At 36.4% G+C, this 18,316-nt stretch overlaps 2 protein-coding genes across 10 annotated transcripts in view; one reads left to right on the top strand and one right to left on the bottom strand.

Annotated features, from left to right (window-relative positions):
• VEZT (vezatin, adherens junctions transmembrane protein) overlaps window positions 1-18,316 on the bottom strand; it is a 79,167-nt gene that overhangs the window by 45,527 nt on the left and 15,324 nt on the right. For 5 of the 8 annotated variants that reach the window (XM_049627475.1, XM_049627476.1, XM_049627477.1 and 2 more), the window contains exons 2-3: window positions 9,475-9,609; window positions 3,838-3,924 (exon numbers count right to left, since the gene is read on the bottom strand). In XM_049627475.1, coding sequence (XP_049483432.1) covers window positions 3,838-3,924; window positions 9,475-9,609 — 222 coding nt within the window. Of the gene's footprint in view, window positions 1-2,476; window positions 2,516-3,837; window positions 3,925-4,652; window positions 4,656-9,474; window positions 9,610-18,316 lie in introns of those variants that run through there. The other 3 variants (XM_049627479.1, XM_049627480.1, XM_049627478.1) reach the window with 2 other exon arrangements.
• The window catches only part of LOC125920318 (uncharacterized protein C3orf20 homolog), a 186,579-nt gene that overhangs the window by 162,736 nt on the left and 5,527 nt on the right, over window positions 1-18,316 (top strand). The gene's annotated exons all lie outside the window — the stretch shown is intronic.

The raw sequence follows: 18,316 nt of genomic DNA, 5'->3' as shown, positions 1-18,316 counted from the left end.
TACTGTTAGGGAAGGGGTGGAAGCAAGGAGGGCAAAAGGAGGAGCATGGCAGCTTTTCAAGTAATCTTTGAAATAAATCCTCACATACTGGCCTTATTATCTGATTTGGATTCCACACACACAGAGAGATAGTAAAACATTAAGCATTAAAAATCAAGTTTTTGCTATAAAAGCTTTAAATCCTACCTTTTATGAGACCTCAATGTACCTACATTTGGGTAAGTTTAAAGAAGCCTAACTTAAGGAAGGCTAAGGCTCACAAAGAGAGGGAAAGCTATTAACACAGAACGGGAGCTTTGCCTCTTCAAAGCCCCTTGTACAGATATGCTGCTTAATCAGGTACGCTTTCTTTAACACCATCCTTAGCATCAGAACTGTTTGCAAAACTGGGATAATGTTTCCCCAAAACCATTGTGCTTTGAGGCAGTACTAGTAGCTTTAGGAATATGTGATTCAAGAATGTGACAAACTACCTACAATTACCTATAAATACAAATGAACTTGAAAGGGACCAAGACACTCTAAATAATTAAAGCAGTATTATCTAGTGACTAGACTGTCTCTGCAAAGGAAGAACCTGAACTATATTCTGATCACAATAGCTATAAAATTAAATCAGATTACACTGAGGAATTAAGTTTTTTCTTAAGGATAAATTATAAAATTGTATATTACTCTTTAATTATAGAAATGAGAACTGCAGGGGCACCTGGGTGGCTCAGTTAAGTGTCCAACTTTGGCTCAGGCCATGATCTCATGACTCATGAGTTTGAGCCCCACATCAGGCTCTGTGCTGACAGCTCAGAGCCTGAAGCCTCTTCAGATTCTGTGTCTCCCTCTCTCTCTGCCCCTCCCCTGCTCGTGCTCTGTCTCTCTCTCAAAAATAAATAAACATTAAAAAAAAAATGAGAACTGCAGAAAATAGGGAAACTGCTGCAATATGCCAATCAAACTAGTGGGAAAATAGACACCTGCTATATTAAGAAACATCTCACAACAGCCCTATTTGGACCGAGGTCCAAGTGTCAAACAAGCGAAGAAATTTAAAAGCTACTAATACTGATTGACTAGATATTATATTATCATCTTTATGGTCGGATGCTCTGTGCTGTGGGGAAGTGCACTAGGTGAACTTTGGCTCACCCTTAACAAGTTTGAGTGCTGAGACCTAGTTAGTACCTAGGTTTATATCCTGGTTCCACATCTTAAGTTATTAACTTCTCTGCTCCAGTTTCCTCATCTGCAAAATGAGGTTAAGAATAGTACCTACTTCAATAGTACCTACTATGAAAATTAAATAAGTCAATATTTGTACAATATATAGTGTCTGATGCATAGTAAGTACTGGTGCAAATTAAGTACTATGTAAGTCTTAGCTGTTAATGTTGTTAGTACACACGAAATAATTAAAACATAATAAAGAAACGCACCATAATACAATACATAAACTTGAAACATAGTGGATAATTGTTACTATAGTGTTGAAGAAAATAAGAGATCCAATAGACTGAAGTTTGTGGGAAAGGCTTTAAGGAAGAGCTGGGACTGCTTACTGAACAGACTACAGTAATAGAGGAAAAACGGAAAGGGTTCTACCATAGTATAATAGCACAAACACAGACATGCAGAACAGGTATGGAATAAAAGAAAAGGAAGACTGGGTTGGGTGATGAACAAATTGGTGGGTAAGACTGGAAAGGTAGTTTGGGGCCAAATTTTGCAGACTCTTTGATGCTAACATGATGAACTGGACTTGATTCAATGGGTAATGGTGATATTTTAAGGATCTAAACAGGAAAATGTATGAGACGGTAACTCAGGAAGATTTCTGCCTGTATGGAATGAAAGGGTATGAGAAGCACAGCTAAAAAAGAATAGACAGATTTCTGTTTTTACCCCTAGGCATGGAGAAGGGAATTATGTATGTGTCAATATATTTCAACGATCTTCTATACTTTTTAATACATTGTTCTGTTTCATAGAGCTGATGAGGATCAAATGAGGTAACATGTGTGAAAGCACTTTACAGGCTAAAAAGTGCTTCAAAAGTACTAATACCATTACCGTTATAGTTGTTATAAATGAACTTTTTAAAAATCTTTAAGAAGTACTTTAATAAAAAGGAAAAGGTTCAGATATCATGGAGCAACTGTCAGTATTTTAATAAAAGGAAAAAGGGACTGGTTCAATATCTGTATAGCTAATAAAACTTTAAGTATGTCTGACAAAGGGAAGAGTCAAGCATCTCATGCCAGAAGCCAACGGGGTAATTCCTCGTTCCATTACTATTAAATGATTTCTTTGGTAAGTACTTCCTACAGTTCTCTATAATGTAGGCACAAAAGGGATGCATACAGAAGTTGGCACTTTACAGTGAAACATGTGGCCAGTGACAAAGAACCAAGAATGAAAAGATCAGGACTATGCACACTATGATTAAACCACAGAAAAATGTATATGGATCCGTATACCTTACCACAATCCTAGTATCACTGAAGAATGAGGATGGCTCCACCTGGATAGAGATGATATTCTACGTAGGTGACAAGACACTTCATTGACCTTCTCAACATACCTACAAAGATGAAACCCTGAACAGAGAACTTGCCCATTTGGATTGCTAAAAAAGTAATTTTAGTCAGTCAAGGCATAATAACACTCAAGCCAGTGAGGTACTATGTTATAATGAAGAACCTGGGCTTGGAAACAGGAGACCTGAATTCAAATTCTAACTCTATCAATTTCTAGCTGAACATTCTTGAACAACTCACTAAGTATTCTTAAACCAAACTGAACTATCTGAATCTCAGACATTTGGGAATCTTACCACTTCCAAATGGCAAAATGCACTAAACTTTACAGTATTTGAAGTAGCAAATCAAAATGTGAAAGCACTTTGTAAACATCTCCTTACAAATGGTAATTCACAAGAATGATAATTATCATCTTAAGGTCACAGGCCAGCAGAAGATCCTGAAATCTGCCTACCCATACTTGATCGCTCCTTAGGAGAGCCATGAGAACTTCGTTACTTCAATTTTTTAGCTATACTACCTGGATTTTGCCTTGCTTAAGGTGTACAAAGTTGAAGCATTCCCTCTTGGGCGGGGGGGGGGGGGGGAAAAAAAAAGAAATACTACAGCAGAGAGCAGGAAAAAAAAAAAAAAGCAAGCCTCACAGGAATCAGAGACTCTCAACGGTCACAATTCCAAGTCTCTGGGAAATTCTGTGATTACTGGTCTGGGGAGACTAAAGTTTACATATTAAGTTGTCAGGGAATGATAGATTAATGGTAAATAAATCAGGGGGGAACCACTTTGATTTTGCCCAAACTCTAATCATAGACTATGGGATAAAGATACAGACAGTCAATAAGAAAAAAAAAGAAAGAAAAGAAAAAAAGGATACAGTCAAGCTCCTAATGAAAAAAAAGAAGGTCCCACTAATTGATACACTCTCTTCCTTAATGAGAGGAGTATTTGTCAATGGAGGAAGATGGCAGCAGGAAATTAGTAATCTAACAAATAAGGTTTCAATAACAACTAGAATATTCTATTCTAAATGGCTAATAACCTCTTAGAAGAGCTATGAAATAATACTAAATTAAGTCCAAATTCAAGATCCACAGTTATTGAAGAATTTCTTTTTTTTTTAGGTGACACAAACAAACTTTATTTAAACACTTTATGAAGCAGGCAGTCTCCTTTCAGAGAACTTTTCAGAATTTAGAATCAATCACTGCCCAAATCAGTAGCAAAACAAATTCTGATTCATTGTATTGTCATTAATAAACTGGAGTCCTGAAAACTGACTAAAAGAAATAGAGCAAACACTTACCAACTTGTGAAGTAAGTCATCTTTCTTATTGTACTGAGAAAAAATCCAACTTTTGATGGTTTCAGCCACTTTTAACAGGATGCTTCGCTGAAGGAGATTAATGAGATTGTACAGGATACATTAAACCACACCCACACAGCGGAAAAACTGCAAATAACTTACTTCTAACTAACCAAAATTTTTATTAGAAAAAGGAAGGAAAAAAATCATCTTGGTTATATCCTTTGTCAGTATGTCTCAGGCTCCTTAATAGTTCCCAGATTTACTTGCGTATCAGAATCACCTAGATATTTTAGTTAGAAACATATTCTTGGGTCCCCAAAACCAAAGGTTCAGATTCATTAGGTTTGGATGAGACCTGAAAAGCAGATTTAAAAAAAAAAATTCTTATTTATTCATTTATTTGAAAAATTTTAATGTTTATTTAATTTTGAGAGACAGACAGAGCGTGAGCAAAGGGGGAGAGGGAAGGCAGACAACAAGGGAGACACGGAATCTGAAGCAGGCTCCAGGCTCTGAGCTGTCAGCACAGAGCCAGACATGGGGCTTGAACCCACAAACTGCAAGATCGTGACCTGAGCCAAAGTCAGATGCTTAACCAACTGGGCCATCTAGGTGCCCTGAACAGCAGATTTTTTTTTTTTTTAATTAATTTATTAATTTATTATTTTTTTTAATATATGAAATTTACTGTCAAATTGGTTTCCATACAACACCCAGTGCTCATCCCAAAAGGTGCCCTCCTCAATACCCATCACCCACCCTCCCCTCCCTCCCACCCCCCATCAACCCTCAGTTTGTTCTCAGTTTTTAACAGTCTCTTATGCTTTGGCTCTCTCCCACTCTAACCTCCTTTTTTTTTTTTTTTCCTTCCCCTCCCCCATGGGTTTCTGTTACGTTTCTCAGGATCCACATAAGAGTGAAACCATATGGTATCTGTCTTTCTCTGTATGGCTTATTTCACTTAGCATCACACTCTCCAGTTCCATCCACGTTGCTACAAAAGGCCATATTTCATTTTTTCTCATTGCCACGTAGTATTCCATTGTGTATATAAACCACAATTTCTTTATCCATTCATCAGTTGATGGACATTTAGGCTCTTTCCATAATTTGGCTATTGTTGAGAGTGTGAACAGCAGATTTTTAAAAGAGCACTCGGAAGCTATCCTGATGCAGCTCATTTGTCTTCGGTACCCTATATACTATCTATGTCAAGATGACAGTATATATTTTAATGAAAACCACAGGGTGTTCCAAGTTCTCAAATACTAAGAACATTTTCATGCCACAATGCTAAGGCATAAAGATATTTTAATCAACTTTAGAAAAAGTGTCTCATACTGAAATAATTTTTATTATTGAACCAACCAAAAATTCAATTTACCTTAATGTTAATAGCCTATTATCTGAGTAAATGCAGTTTACATTCATTGAGTGATTACTATATCCTGAGTACTAAAAAAGGGTCATAGGAACAAAGATAAATACATATAACTGCTATTTTCTTTTTCTTTTTTTTAAAATTTTTTTTTAACGTTTATTTATTTTTGAGACAGAGAGAGACAGAGCATGAACGGGGGAGGAGCAGAGAGAGAGGGAGACACAGAATCGGAAGCAGGCTCCAGGCTCTGGGCCATCAGCCCAGAGCCCGACGCGGGGCTCGAACTCAGGGACCGTGAGATCGTGACCTGAGCGGAAGTCAGACACTTAACCAACTGAGCCACTCAGGCGCCCCGATATAACTGCTATTTTCAAAAACTTAGAAGAGAAAGTAAATAATTACAAATCAATGTAAAGTCTCGGAAAGTGTGGGAAAAGATGTCAATAGGTGTTAACACTGATGCTATACCCTAACAGATGAGCAGAAATTTTAACAAAGGAGGGAGAACATTCTGGGCAAGGGAACAGAATGAGTAAAGGGGACAGCCATGTAACCACCTGCCATGGTCATGGTGGCATAGTCTGGGCTATGACCCAAGGGAAGAAGGGAATAGTAACGAACACTGAGAGGGTTTTTAAAGAACTTTGGTCTTATATGCCATAATAGTTTAGACTTTATACTGTAGGCTATGAGGAGCACCTTGCATAAGATTTTTATGCAAGGATATGAAACAATAAATATCAGCATTTTAGAAAAATAACTGGCTACAGCACAGAGATGGTACTAGCAGGAAATAACTGTAGCCAAGAAGTATCATTAGAAGGATATTTAATAGTCCAGCTAAACAATGATAAAGGCCTAAAGCAGGGTAACAAAAAATGGTAATGAACAAGGGTTGGATTTTAGAGACATAAGAAGTTGACTTACCATTTAGTGACCAAATTAATGTGGGAGTGATAGGAAACTTAAGATAACAGAGAGTGGTAATTTGGGAATATGGAAAGAATATTGTTTGTTTTGGGAGTGCTGAGTTGAAAAAAGTTCTGTTTTACATATTCTGAATCTGAGTTTCCTGGGGTATAGGGCAGGTGAAAATGTTTGACAAGCATCCAGAACTGAGAGAAGACAGAATGCATATAAGTGGCCAATGAGGGCAAGAAAGTACATGAGATCACTCAGAGAAACAGGTCAAGCAAAGAGGCCTGATGCTCAAAGTTTATGGGAGGAACGTTTAAGAATAATCACAGGAAAAGAAACTAGAAAAATATACAGAGAATAAATATTCACAGTGAGAATCCCAATATAGCTACTCAGTAAGTACTTAACAATAACATTAAAAAATAAAAGTGAAAAAAGGGTGATTAATCCTAAATATAGCTTCATCACCATCTCATATAATAATAAAAAATCTGCTTTCAAAAGAAAATAATCGGTACTTCACTGCTTGAACAGAACTTTGGGGGCAATTCTAAAAATATATCCCCTGAGAAGGAACTAAGTAATACAACAAATCTTTCTAAAATTCAGCTGCCCTAGATTTAGAAAAACTCCATTTTAGAAAAATTTAGCTCATACAATTGAAATGTGTAATATGAAGGCTAAAGGAACTTTCTGGACATGTGGTGATTTTTTTAAAATGTTTATTTTTGAGAGAGAGAGAGGGAGAGAGACAGAGCACAAGCAGGGGAGGGACAGAGAGAGAGAGGAAGACAAAGAATCCAAAACAGCCTCCAGTATCCAAAGCCAGCTCCAGGCTCTGAGCTGTCAGCACAGAGCCCGATGAGGCGCTCGAACCCACAAGCTGTGACCTGAGCCAAAGTCGGACACTTAACCGACTGAGCCACCATGTGGTAATTTTGAAACACATTCTCTGGCTATGCTTTTTACTGGTCCTTAATTTCTGAGGGATGAAATTTTCAACTCTCATTTTATTTATTTATAAGTTAATAATAACATTTCTATATGTAAAAATACCTATCATAAATGAAAAGGATTAAAACCTATAAAACCCAAGTTTTTGCCTAACAACAAAAAAACGCCAATGCCCATATCCTGGCTAAGACTATCCCTTGGCCCATTTTTTGTCTTTTGTGGCCAAGTAATCTCAAATCCAAGTCTTAATCTATAAATAACCTGTTAGCTGTATCCTTAGGTTTTGCTTTCAAAATTCTTCCCAGGAACATCCACATTTGAAAGGGTCAGGGAGAAGAAAGGGTTTAAGTGCAGAGGAATAGCAAACTGGTTCTGATCTGTGTGAGCTCTAACTCCCTAATTCCCACCCTGTAAGTGTCAGTCAAAAAACATTTCTCCAGTATTTATTCTGCTCTGGCAAATGGGACCAGCTTGGTTATCTCACATTGTAGGGATTTTTCTAAGAACAGGAGAAAAGATACTTCTCTCTCTATCACCACAGAGTAAGTAACTAATTGAAAACTTTAAAAGCCTCCTCCCCAAAATAATGATGTCTTGTAATAAAACAATGATTAAACTAGAATGTTTAGGAAATGAGGTAATCTGGGTTTTTTTCCTATTAAATTAGAATTCCTTTTGTTAAAACTGAAATGTACTGGAATATCTTCTTATTTTAATAAATATGGCTAATAGAACATAAATGAATCTATTAAATGCATTTTACAGAACATAATTGATGGTAATGGAGATTCTTTTTAGTATCTTAGCCTCGCAATGTTGTAGTCAACTGAGATATTTATTGTATAAAAAGATACTGTGCAGGGGCACCTGGGTGGCTCAGTTGGTTAAGCATCTGACTCTTGATTTTGGCTCAGGTCATGATCTCATGGTTCATGAGATCGAGCCCCATGTAGTGCTCTGTGCATACAATGCAGAGCCTGCTTGGGATTCTCTCCTCCTTCTTTTTCTGCCCCTTCCCCGCCCACACTCTCTTTCGCAAAATAAATTAATAAATAAACATTAAAAAAAAAGATACTGCACAGATATAAAGGGCATCAGAAATTGAGGTAAATATACCCACTCCATCATATACCCTTGAAACTGTTTGTGAAATATGTTATCAATTTGCTTTCTTATAACTTGTGATCTCTTTTATTTTATTTTAATTTTTCTTCCTTTTTTTTAATATGTAAGTTATTGTCAAATTGGTCTCCATACAACACCCAGTGCTCATCCCAACAGGTGCCCTCAATAGCCATCACCTACCCTCCCCTCCCTCCCACCCCCCATCAACCCTCAGTTTGTTCTCAGTATTTAAGAGTCTCTTATGGTTTGCCTCCCTCTCTGTAGCTTTTTTTCCCCCTACCCCTTCCCCTGGTCTTCTGTTGAGTTTCTCAGGATCCACAAATGAGTGAAAACATATGGTATCTGTCTTTCTCTGCCTGACTTATTTCACTTAACATAACACTTTCCCGTTCCATCCATGTTGCTACAAATGGCCAGATTTCATTCTTTCTCATTGCCAACTAGTATTCCATTGTATATATAAACCACATCTTCTTAATCCATTTGTCAGTTGATGGTCATTTAGGCTCTTCCCATAATTTGGCTATTGTTGAAAGTGCTGCTGTAAACATTGGGGTACAAGTGCCCCTACGCATCAGCACTCCTGTATCCCTTGGGTAAATTCCTAGCAGTGCTATTGCTGGGTCATAGGGTAGATCTATTTTTAATCTTTTGAGGAACCTCCACACCGCTTTCCAGAGCGGCTGCACCAGTTTGCATTCCCACCAACAGTGCAAGAGGGTTCCCGTTTCTCCACATCCTCGCCAGCATCTATAGTCTCCTGATTTGTTCATTTTAGCCACTCTGACTGGCGTGAGGTGGTATCCCAGTGTGGTTTTGATTTGTATTTCCCTGATTAGGAGTGATGTTAATTGTGCTCTCTTTTAAAAAATATGAAAAGAAAAAAATTTCAATTAATATGAGTCCTACTGGTTGAATTCTTATTAAGGCTTTAGTATATTTTTCTGGTTCCCTCTAAACAACTTCAATATTTGAATAAACAATATATTTTAATCTTCAACCATATTAATTTCCATTTATTATAGAAGTTACTGAGATAGTCCAAAACAGCAAAGATTTATGTTTATCTAAACAGTTTTGTACTAATGATGAAATAAAACATAATATCTTAAACCAGTGTTGAGGAAGACATGGAGGTACCTATGTGTTTTTTTTTTTTTGTTTTGTTTTTGCAAGGGTAAAGGTAAAGGCACTTTGAATAATTAGTGAGGTGAAGAACAAGAGATTAATCAGAGAGAATGAGCGTGATTTCTTACTTTTGGCAGGGCTCTTGCAGGAGGCTTTTGTTGTCCCTCTGTCACTGTGCTTTTTTCTGGTTTTGGTGACAGAGAAGAGCATATTTCAAAGTCTGTATGTCCCAGATCCTGTAAGTACTGGTAAAGTGGAGAATTCTGAAAAAGACATGAAATAAAGCAAATTTCAAGATCACTGCTATTTAAAAAGCTTAGAGGTCAAATTCAATAGGAAACTCACTATCATGACCAGTATGCCCCAATTCTTTAAGGCTTCATCTATTAAAAAGTGAATTATCTGTCACAATGCCATTTAACATTAAAAAAAAAAAATCAACAATTCAACAGAGGGACCCAAAAAAGGAAAAACTCTAAACACAGATTTTTCTGAGTGGGTACCAGCAAGGAAAAATGGATTTAGGAATATAAATAGATTTGTAAAGCAATTTCTTTGCCCAAATATTTGTAGTATTAGAGTAGATTACTTCAAAATAGCCAAGCCTGACTATAGATAGCTCCTAAGAGGGCCTACAATGAAAAGTAGTTATTACTTGAAGCTAAGAATTAAGCAATGATTATACTACATTAATTATAATTTTATACTATCATATTCACTAATTCATTCAAGCAAAAGTATGTATGACCTACCATATGTCTGCCACTGTAAACAATCTTAAAACTCCAAGAAAATTACCTAAAATAAGCTGTATCTCACATACAACCATAAGGCAAACAAGAGATTCTGTGGCTAATAAAAGCATTAGAACATGGTGGTTAAGAACACAAACTCTGGAGCCAGACTACAGGTTCAAATCCCAACTGTGCCTCTTATTGGTTGAATATCCTATGACAGTTTAAATTCTTTGCTTCAGCTGTCTCATCTTAAAATAGGAATAATAATTACACCTTGTTCATAGGGTCCTTTCAAGGACTAAATACATACAAGGCACTTAGAACAGTACCTGGTCCATAGTAATCACTCAAATTACACTTCAACTATATATAAGCCAGGTGGAAAGAGCACAGGTTTTGGAACAGACAAAACAAAAAAACAAACAAACAAAATTACTCCAATCATCAGATGCATCAGCATCACTGTTGGATGAAAATACATGGCACAATTCTTTCTGGATAAATAGCAAGCTTTAATTTTAACTTTGTCTTCTCTAAAGCACAAAGTTGGTGACATGTTTAAAAATAAACCCTGATTCCATTCAACAAAAATATTTAATACTTTAAAAAAGACCTTACGTTAGGTAGTAGAGATAAAATAACAACCACCATGAAAACAATAGTAAACAGCAACACAGCTAATGTAGTATCATGTGGCAAAAGCTTAACTAAACATTCTACTTGCATCATTTCACTTAAGGTTCACAACAAACTTTAAAAAGTATTATGATCATTGTTATTGTTAATACCCATTTCATAAATGAGGAAACAGACTCACTCTGTTAGATACAGAAAGCAGGATAGGTCTGATTCCAAAGCCAACACTCTGAAATATTATACTATACTATCTAAAATAACAAACAGTCCCTCCTATGTTTAGAGACAAAGACACCAGGGAAACTTCCTTATAACTTAGTATAGAAATATCAAGCAAATTAATAATTGCAGAATTGTATTGGATACTACGGAAACAGAAGAGGCAGTTAAGTGAGACCAATATTTCTAGGGAATATATCCTTGAGTTTGGGAAAATGAGGCAGAGTGGGAATTTGCTTGTACTGGTAGCAATTTGCTGGGTATCAATTTGACAGAATAGAAGATAAGTAAAATGCCTCCTTTTAAAGCTACATTTAATACTCTTTTGAAAAAAATACACAAAAAATTATAATAAAAGGAGGGATATGTTCTTATGTCTCTACCAGACTTAAAACCTTTGGTGGCACAAACGGTTAATCTTAACATCACCCGTAATGTATCTTCAAATATTGCCTTGATCTTCAAATATCGCCTTGAATTACTCAAATATTTTCAAAATGAGTTGTGAACCCCACCCTGCTCTGTCCCCATAGTGGCAAAAGAACAAGAATGCTTGTTCGGTTGGGCTGACCTTTCGAAAAGTTTACATACTTAAAAAAAAAAAACACACAACACAACTTGTTTTTAAGGCAGAACTCTTTCTTCAAGTGAACTCCCATGGGGGAAGAACAATAAATAAGATGGATCAAAGCAGAGTTACTCTAATTCCAGGGTCATCAAAGTTTTCCTGTAAAAGGCCAGACAGTAAATATTTCACACTTTGCAGACCATATGGTCTCTATCGTAACTAATCAGTTCTGCTGCTGTGGTGCAAAAGCAGCCACAGCACTACATAAAACAATGAGTGTGGTCATGCTCCAATAAAACTTTATTTATGGAAATACTGACCTTCTTATAATTTTCATATGTCACAAAATATCATTCTTTTGATACTTCCCCTGACAATTTAAAAACGTGAAGTCCACTCTGAGTTCACCAGCCACAGAAAATCAGGCAGGAGCAGAGGACAAATCTGCCCCAAAAGCATTAGTTTGCTGACCCCAGTTTTAATTAAAGGCTCAGTCAAGACCTTGAGGCACACTCTGATTGCTAACTGTTCTCTGGCAACAGGCTTCAGGGTGGGGATGGGGGCTAAATTTCTTTTCATTCAAATTCTAATACCTTTCTTAATCCACACTTAGCTGATGAGTGTCAGCACTGACCCCCAAAGTCCCTTCCTTTTCCAGTTCATATCACAGCTCACAAAATAACAAAATGGAAAATTTTAAAAGTAATTAAATAGAAGAGAAACAATGAATACTTTGTTCTCCATATGTGTTCTGCACATCAATTTAAAGCATATGTACTCAGTTGGAAACACCATAATCTGGAACACTTGCTATTTCACTTTTTGCAAAATAGCAGCATTAATCATGTACCTTGAATAATACCAATAACGTCCAGAGGTGTCATTTGATACAGTAATTCTGTCAGTACCTTATTCTGCCTTTTCTAGCAATGTAAAACTTTTCATTAACTTTTTGGTTGGTTTCACAACGTTCTTATCAAAGGTGTGACATCCATTCATATGAGCTATGCAACTATGAATGATGCTTTAGTAATTCTGGTTTCTTCCCCATCTCTAGTGACAGAATTCATCACTTTCACCCTAGAAAGCACTGTTTTACAGTTCTGGAAATTTTTGGCCTGCCAAGACTATCACTGTGCCTTGTTTCATGGCTTTGTGTAACTAGTTAGACAAAATTTCAGAGTAGACAATCTTTGGAGACTACGGATGAAGGTACTGCAGGTCTGATAGAATATAATTCCAGGCACCATTGTATTTCTTATTTACACTTTACTTTTTTAGACTGCTATTACAAATCAGACCATTTCTAAACATATAAACTCAGACTGTATGTACTCTAAAGCTCTTATTCATAATGTTTATTTTAGTATTCTGAGTTGCATCCTTAATTTTGTTGTTTTATTTCTATTTTTATGCTTCCATTGCTTTAGAGCCAAAATAAAATTTAGTATTTAACCAATGATAACACACAAATGAAAAACAAAGATCCCCTGGTTAACAAACTGAACATTAACTAAGATGAACCGACCAAATTAGACCTCATAGCACAACTGAGCAAATTTTAAGAGTGCAAAGTGATTGTTGGTAAAATTATTATTTTATTAATTTAAAAAAAGTGTTTGGGGGCTAAAATTACCATCACGTTTTCTCTGAAACTGCCAAGTAACCTGTGTACTATTTGACAGATCTCAGAAAACCAGATCATGACTAGCAGTTCACAGATTTTTTTGGGTCTCAAAACCTCTTTAGGATCTTAAAAATTATTGAGAGCCCCAAAGAGTTTTTGTGGATGTCCAACAACATTTATCATATTAGAAATTAAAACCAAAAAAATTAAAATATTTATTAATTTACTTAAGATAACAGTAAACCCATTACAATATTAATGTAAATAATGTAATTTTTAATGAGAACACTATTTCTCCAAAATGAAAAAGAAAGGTATTGAACAAGATGGATTGTTTTACATTTTTGCAAACCTCCTTACTACCTGGCTTAACAGGAGAGAGCTGGATTCTTTTTTTTCTTTGAAATGTGTATTTATTTATTTTGAGAGAGAGCACGTGAGCACAAGCTGGGGAGGGGCAGAGACAGAGAGGGAGACAGAGAATTCCAGTAGGCTCTGAGCTAATAGCTACGCAGGGCTAATAGCTACGCAGGGCTAATAGCTACGCAGGGCTCAATCACTTGTACCATGAGATAATGACCTGAGCCAAAAACAAGAGTTAAACGTTTAACTGACTGAGCCACCCAAGCACCCCTAGAAAGGGAATATTTTTTAAGTCTTTTCTGACAATTGTATTACCAAAGAATACCCATAACAAAACTCCACAAGTGATAGTTTAGAAAAGGTTGATTTTAATGTGGACTATGAAACCATATAGACAAGCTTTTTCTACCCTATGCACGAGTGAGAAGTGAAAAAGGCAAATGGGGTTGCCTGCGTAGCTCAGTTGGTTAAGCTATCAACTCTTGGTTTTGGCTCAGGTCATAATTTCGTGGTTTGGAGATCAAGCCCTACATCATGGTCCATGCAGCTGGTGCAGAGCCTGCTTGGGATTCTCTCCTTCTCTGCCCCTCCTCTGCTTGCTCTTGGTCTCTCTCTCTCTCTCAAAATACATTTTTAAAAAACTTGAAAAAAAAGAAAGAAAAAGGCAAATTTGTTAGTTATTAAAATGTGATGGCCTAATATATAAAATAATGTATTTCTTCTTTTACGACAAGATCAGGCTCCATGTTGCAACAGCCCTAATCAGTGTATTTGTAGGTTGGGGTATTAAATTTATAAACGAATACATAGAAATTTCTATGCTTCATATGGTAAATATTATTATAGGTTGATGGCAGCCTCAGAAAGGGACTTTTTTTTTGTAGAGGGCAAGGTAGAGTAGGTGATGATAGGTAATTTTTGGTTATAACTTTTTTCCTTGGTTCAAGCAAAATAGAAGCATAAATATTTCAGTTAAGTTGTTTTCTTGTAAAAAATTATTAGCACTGGACTCAAACTATAATTCTGTAGTATTGTAGAATGATAGTGTTGCCAAAAGAAATACGAGAAACCTCAGACACAGCATGTGGGAGCTTCTCCTCAGGAAATCCTTGTGGTTCACTATTCCTGTAAATTTTAGCCTGACAGAAAACACACATCATAGCACCAGAAAGAATTTTGCTAAATGAAAGACAGCCAAGAGTCTCTGGTTGTGCTAAGATTGTTGTGATGGCTGAAACCTATTTTTGTAAGAAAAATAAACAAAAATAGACAGGAAACCCCAACATTTTTGCTGAACAAGCACTTCAAGAAAATGACTCATTTAAGTCCATGACTACCTGCACTTCATGCCCACCCACACATTAAAGATATCAGATCCCACACTGATGGATATATAAAGCTTGAACCACCCATTTAATGCATTGTTTGCTTTCTGCATGATTTGTGGTGCATTCTGCATAAGTGCCAGTACCATTATTGCTGGTTTGCATTTAAAAAGGAAGATAAACTAGTGCAGAAATTGAGGTGATGGGTAAAATACTTTTATTATTAGGTTCTCTCTTCTGAACTGCTTTAAACACTTACAGAGAGAATACGCTGTAACCTTCCAGGTTCTAGGCCAGAGATGGAATAGGCAACCTGGCAACAATGGCAAAATTAGGCAACTCATTCATTAATAAATACTAATGGAACATTTTCTATGTGCCAAGCAATATCTAGGCATAGGGAAGAAAACAAAACAAAACAAAACAGGTGAGGTCCTTGCTAAAAAGCTTCCTTCTATGCTACTTCTGATAAGACCACTGCTTTCAACTACCAAAGAAAATACTGAGTGTTTTGATACTTTCCAGATAGGCTGCCATGTTTCAGGAAAATCCTCTCTTGGTCCCAGCTTCCTTAAGTACAAAATAAGAATGCTATTTTCTTAAACTTGTTCAAGTGGTAAAACAAAACTCATCAGGGCGCTTGGGTGGCTCAGGCCCAGTCGGTGAAGCGTTAAGCTCAGGTCATGATCTCGCAGTTCTTGGGTTTGAAGCCCCGCGTTGGGCTCTGTGCTGACAGCTCAGAGCCTGAAGCCTACTTCGGATTCTGTGTCTCCCTCTCTCTCTGCCCCTCTCCTGCTCACACTCTGTCTCTCTTAAGAAGAAATAAACATTATTAAAAAAAAAAACACCAAAAAAACCCCCCATGATGTTCTGTGAGAAACAAGATAAAAAAGTGGTATGCTAAAATATTATAATTTTATGCTAAATCAAATGCCATCTTATCCTATGCAATCAGCCAATGCCAGAATACAGAAATTCTACATATCAAATTACTCAGTTTCTTCAACAAATGAACCATATAATAAAGGAAGTGGAGGAAACTGCTCAAGACTAAAGGGACATCCAAATATCACCCAAATGTCATATATGAGTTTTGCCTACATCCTGGTTTGAACAACTATACAAAGACATTTTTTAGATACTCGAGGAAATCCAAATGCAGGCTAGATATTAGGTGATACTGTAATCTAACTAAACGTGAGTTTGCTCCTCGATGAGTCACAAATAGAACTACAACAGGTAAGTTGTCACACAAAGGAAACTTTATTTGCAGCAAATAAGGACAGCATGGGGAATAAATAACTTCCAAAGCCTGACTCCCTGAGCAAGGGTGAATGGGTTTCTTTTATTAAGGATTACAATGAATATTTAGATAGAGGAGCCTTGTCATCACTTAGAGGCAAGCATCAAGTGGCACATGCATCCTAAGGAAACATGCCTTTACATGTACCCTAGGTTATGTAAATGAGGCTTGTGCTTCTCCTTGGGCAGAGATTTTTGTCATTACAATGAGGTAAAGGTAACTGACAGTCACTCTATGGGTCACTCCATCCATGGTCCACCTGCATAGGCATGAGTTGGGGGTTCAATTCAAACTGGTCTAGGTGGTCTGGGCTGGCTAGAGTTGTTTGTCCAGGCAGTCCTTATTGCTTAAGGAGTAGTTCCAGTTTCTATCACAGGATGCTATGCCCCTTGGTCTTTTGCCTGACTTCAGAGATATAAGCTGGAAAGAAGAGCCTAAGGAAAACTGTGGGACAAAGGTCAGTGAGTACAAGCAGGTGAATAGTAAAGGTCCGGTCGTTAGGTCTGGCTGGTGACAATTATTAGGGAATTACTAATTTTATTAAATAATTATATTGGAGTTAGCATTTAAAAAAAGAAGAGAGCACACTTGTCTGTTAGAGATGCATACTAAAGAATTTACAGGTAAAATCAGGTAATGTTTGGGATCGGCTTTGAAATACTCCAAGAAAGTGGCTCTCTTGGCACAGTGGGCAGCGCATCAGTCTCATAAAATACTCCAAAAAAAAAAAAAGGTGGGGGTGGGAGAGAAACATATCAGACAGTTTAGCAAAATATTAACAGCTGTTCAAGCCGAAGCTGGGTCGTGGGTATAGAGACCTTTCACTGTATTATTCTCTCCTTTTATGTATAATTTTAAAAGTCCATTATAAGTTTAAAAAAAATCAGATGCCAGGCTTTCCTAGAGTCTGGTATAAAAGATTTAAGAAAATAATATGGCAGAAAAATGTAAAATTGAGAAAATTCCATTTATTATTTTACTCTGGGAAAAAGATAAGCTTATTAAATTTTAGACTAGAACACTCAAGTCTTTACAAATTTCCATATAATGGTAGTGGTCCTTCTAATATCTGCTGAAAGAGAATATGACAAAAAGCAAATGTTAATTTAGCTTCATCTTTAAATGAATTTCTGAGTTAATTATACTAGCACCAATTAACCCACTGCAACATATGTATGTGATATTTTACGTATTCATAAAAAGTATTCATATAACATTGGGCAAATATTTGGATTTGCAAACTTTCTACAACAATGCCCAGGTCACTCAATACTCCCACCAAGGATAACAAATGTCAAAGGTATCCTCTAGCAATAAGATTTTAAGTAACCAGTCTTAGTGGAGACTTAACAGTCTTGTGACTTATTAGTCACAAATAAATGACTAATTACCTGTCAAAGTCAATTATTCATATTTACCTTCCACAAACTAATTAAAAGTTTGTGGAATAAAAAGTCTCAATTTTGTGATTTTTGGAGCCATGTTTTAAAAATACCATTAAGACAGTTAAAAAACATAAACAAAAACCAAACAGTACGTTCCTATAGAGCAGTAGTCCTCAAACTAGATTTTGCACCCATCCCCCAACTCCAATTTCTGAAGATATTTTGGCTGTTATAACTGAGGAGGGGAGGAATGTTACTGGCATCTAGTAGGCAGAGATCAGGAATGCTATGTAACATCCTACAATGCATAGGAGAACCCCACAAAGAGGTATCCAGCTCAAACTGTCAATAGTGCTAAGGTTGAGAAATGTTGTTTTAGAATATGAGCAATCATAGATTGAAAAATTGACAAAACTTAAGTAGCCCAACAGCTGTTTTCCTCACTTCTTATTTTGGGAGAATGATAGATTTAAAAAGCAAACACCTAAATGGAAAATTACTTATTTTTCCATGACTTGTAATCTAAAACTCAATAGGCATTCTAAGAGTGAAATGAGTTATGTTCAAAATAACTACATCTGAATTTATGCATTGAAATTTTAACCAGCCATCAAGAGCAAAGTTTGGTAACGGGCACATCTTTTTTTTTTTTTTTTTTTTTTCACTATTTCAATGATTTCAGTGTTTATTTATTTATTTTTTATTTTTTTTTTAATATATGAAATTTACTGTCAAATTGGTTTCCATACAACACCCAGTGCTCATCCCAAAAGGTGCCCTCCTCAATACCCATCACCCACCCTCCCC

Source organism: Panthera uncia, chromosome B4, assembly GCF_023721935.1.
Source record: "Panthera uncia isolate 11264 chromosome B4, Puncia_PCG_1.0, whole genome shotgun sequence".
Lineage (NCBI taxonomy): Eukaryota > Metazoa > Chordata > Mammalia > Carnivora > Felidae > Panthera > Panthera uncia.
Note: the sequence above shows the minus strand (reverse complement) of the source record. Positions and strands in the feature narration are given on the sequence as shown.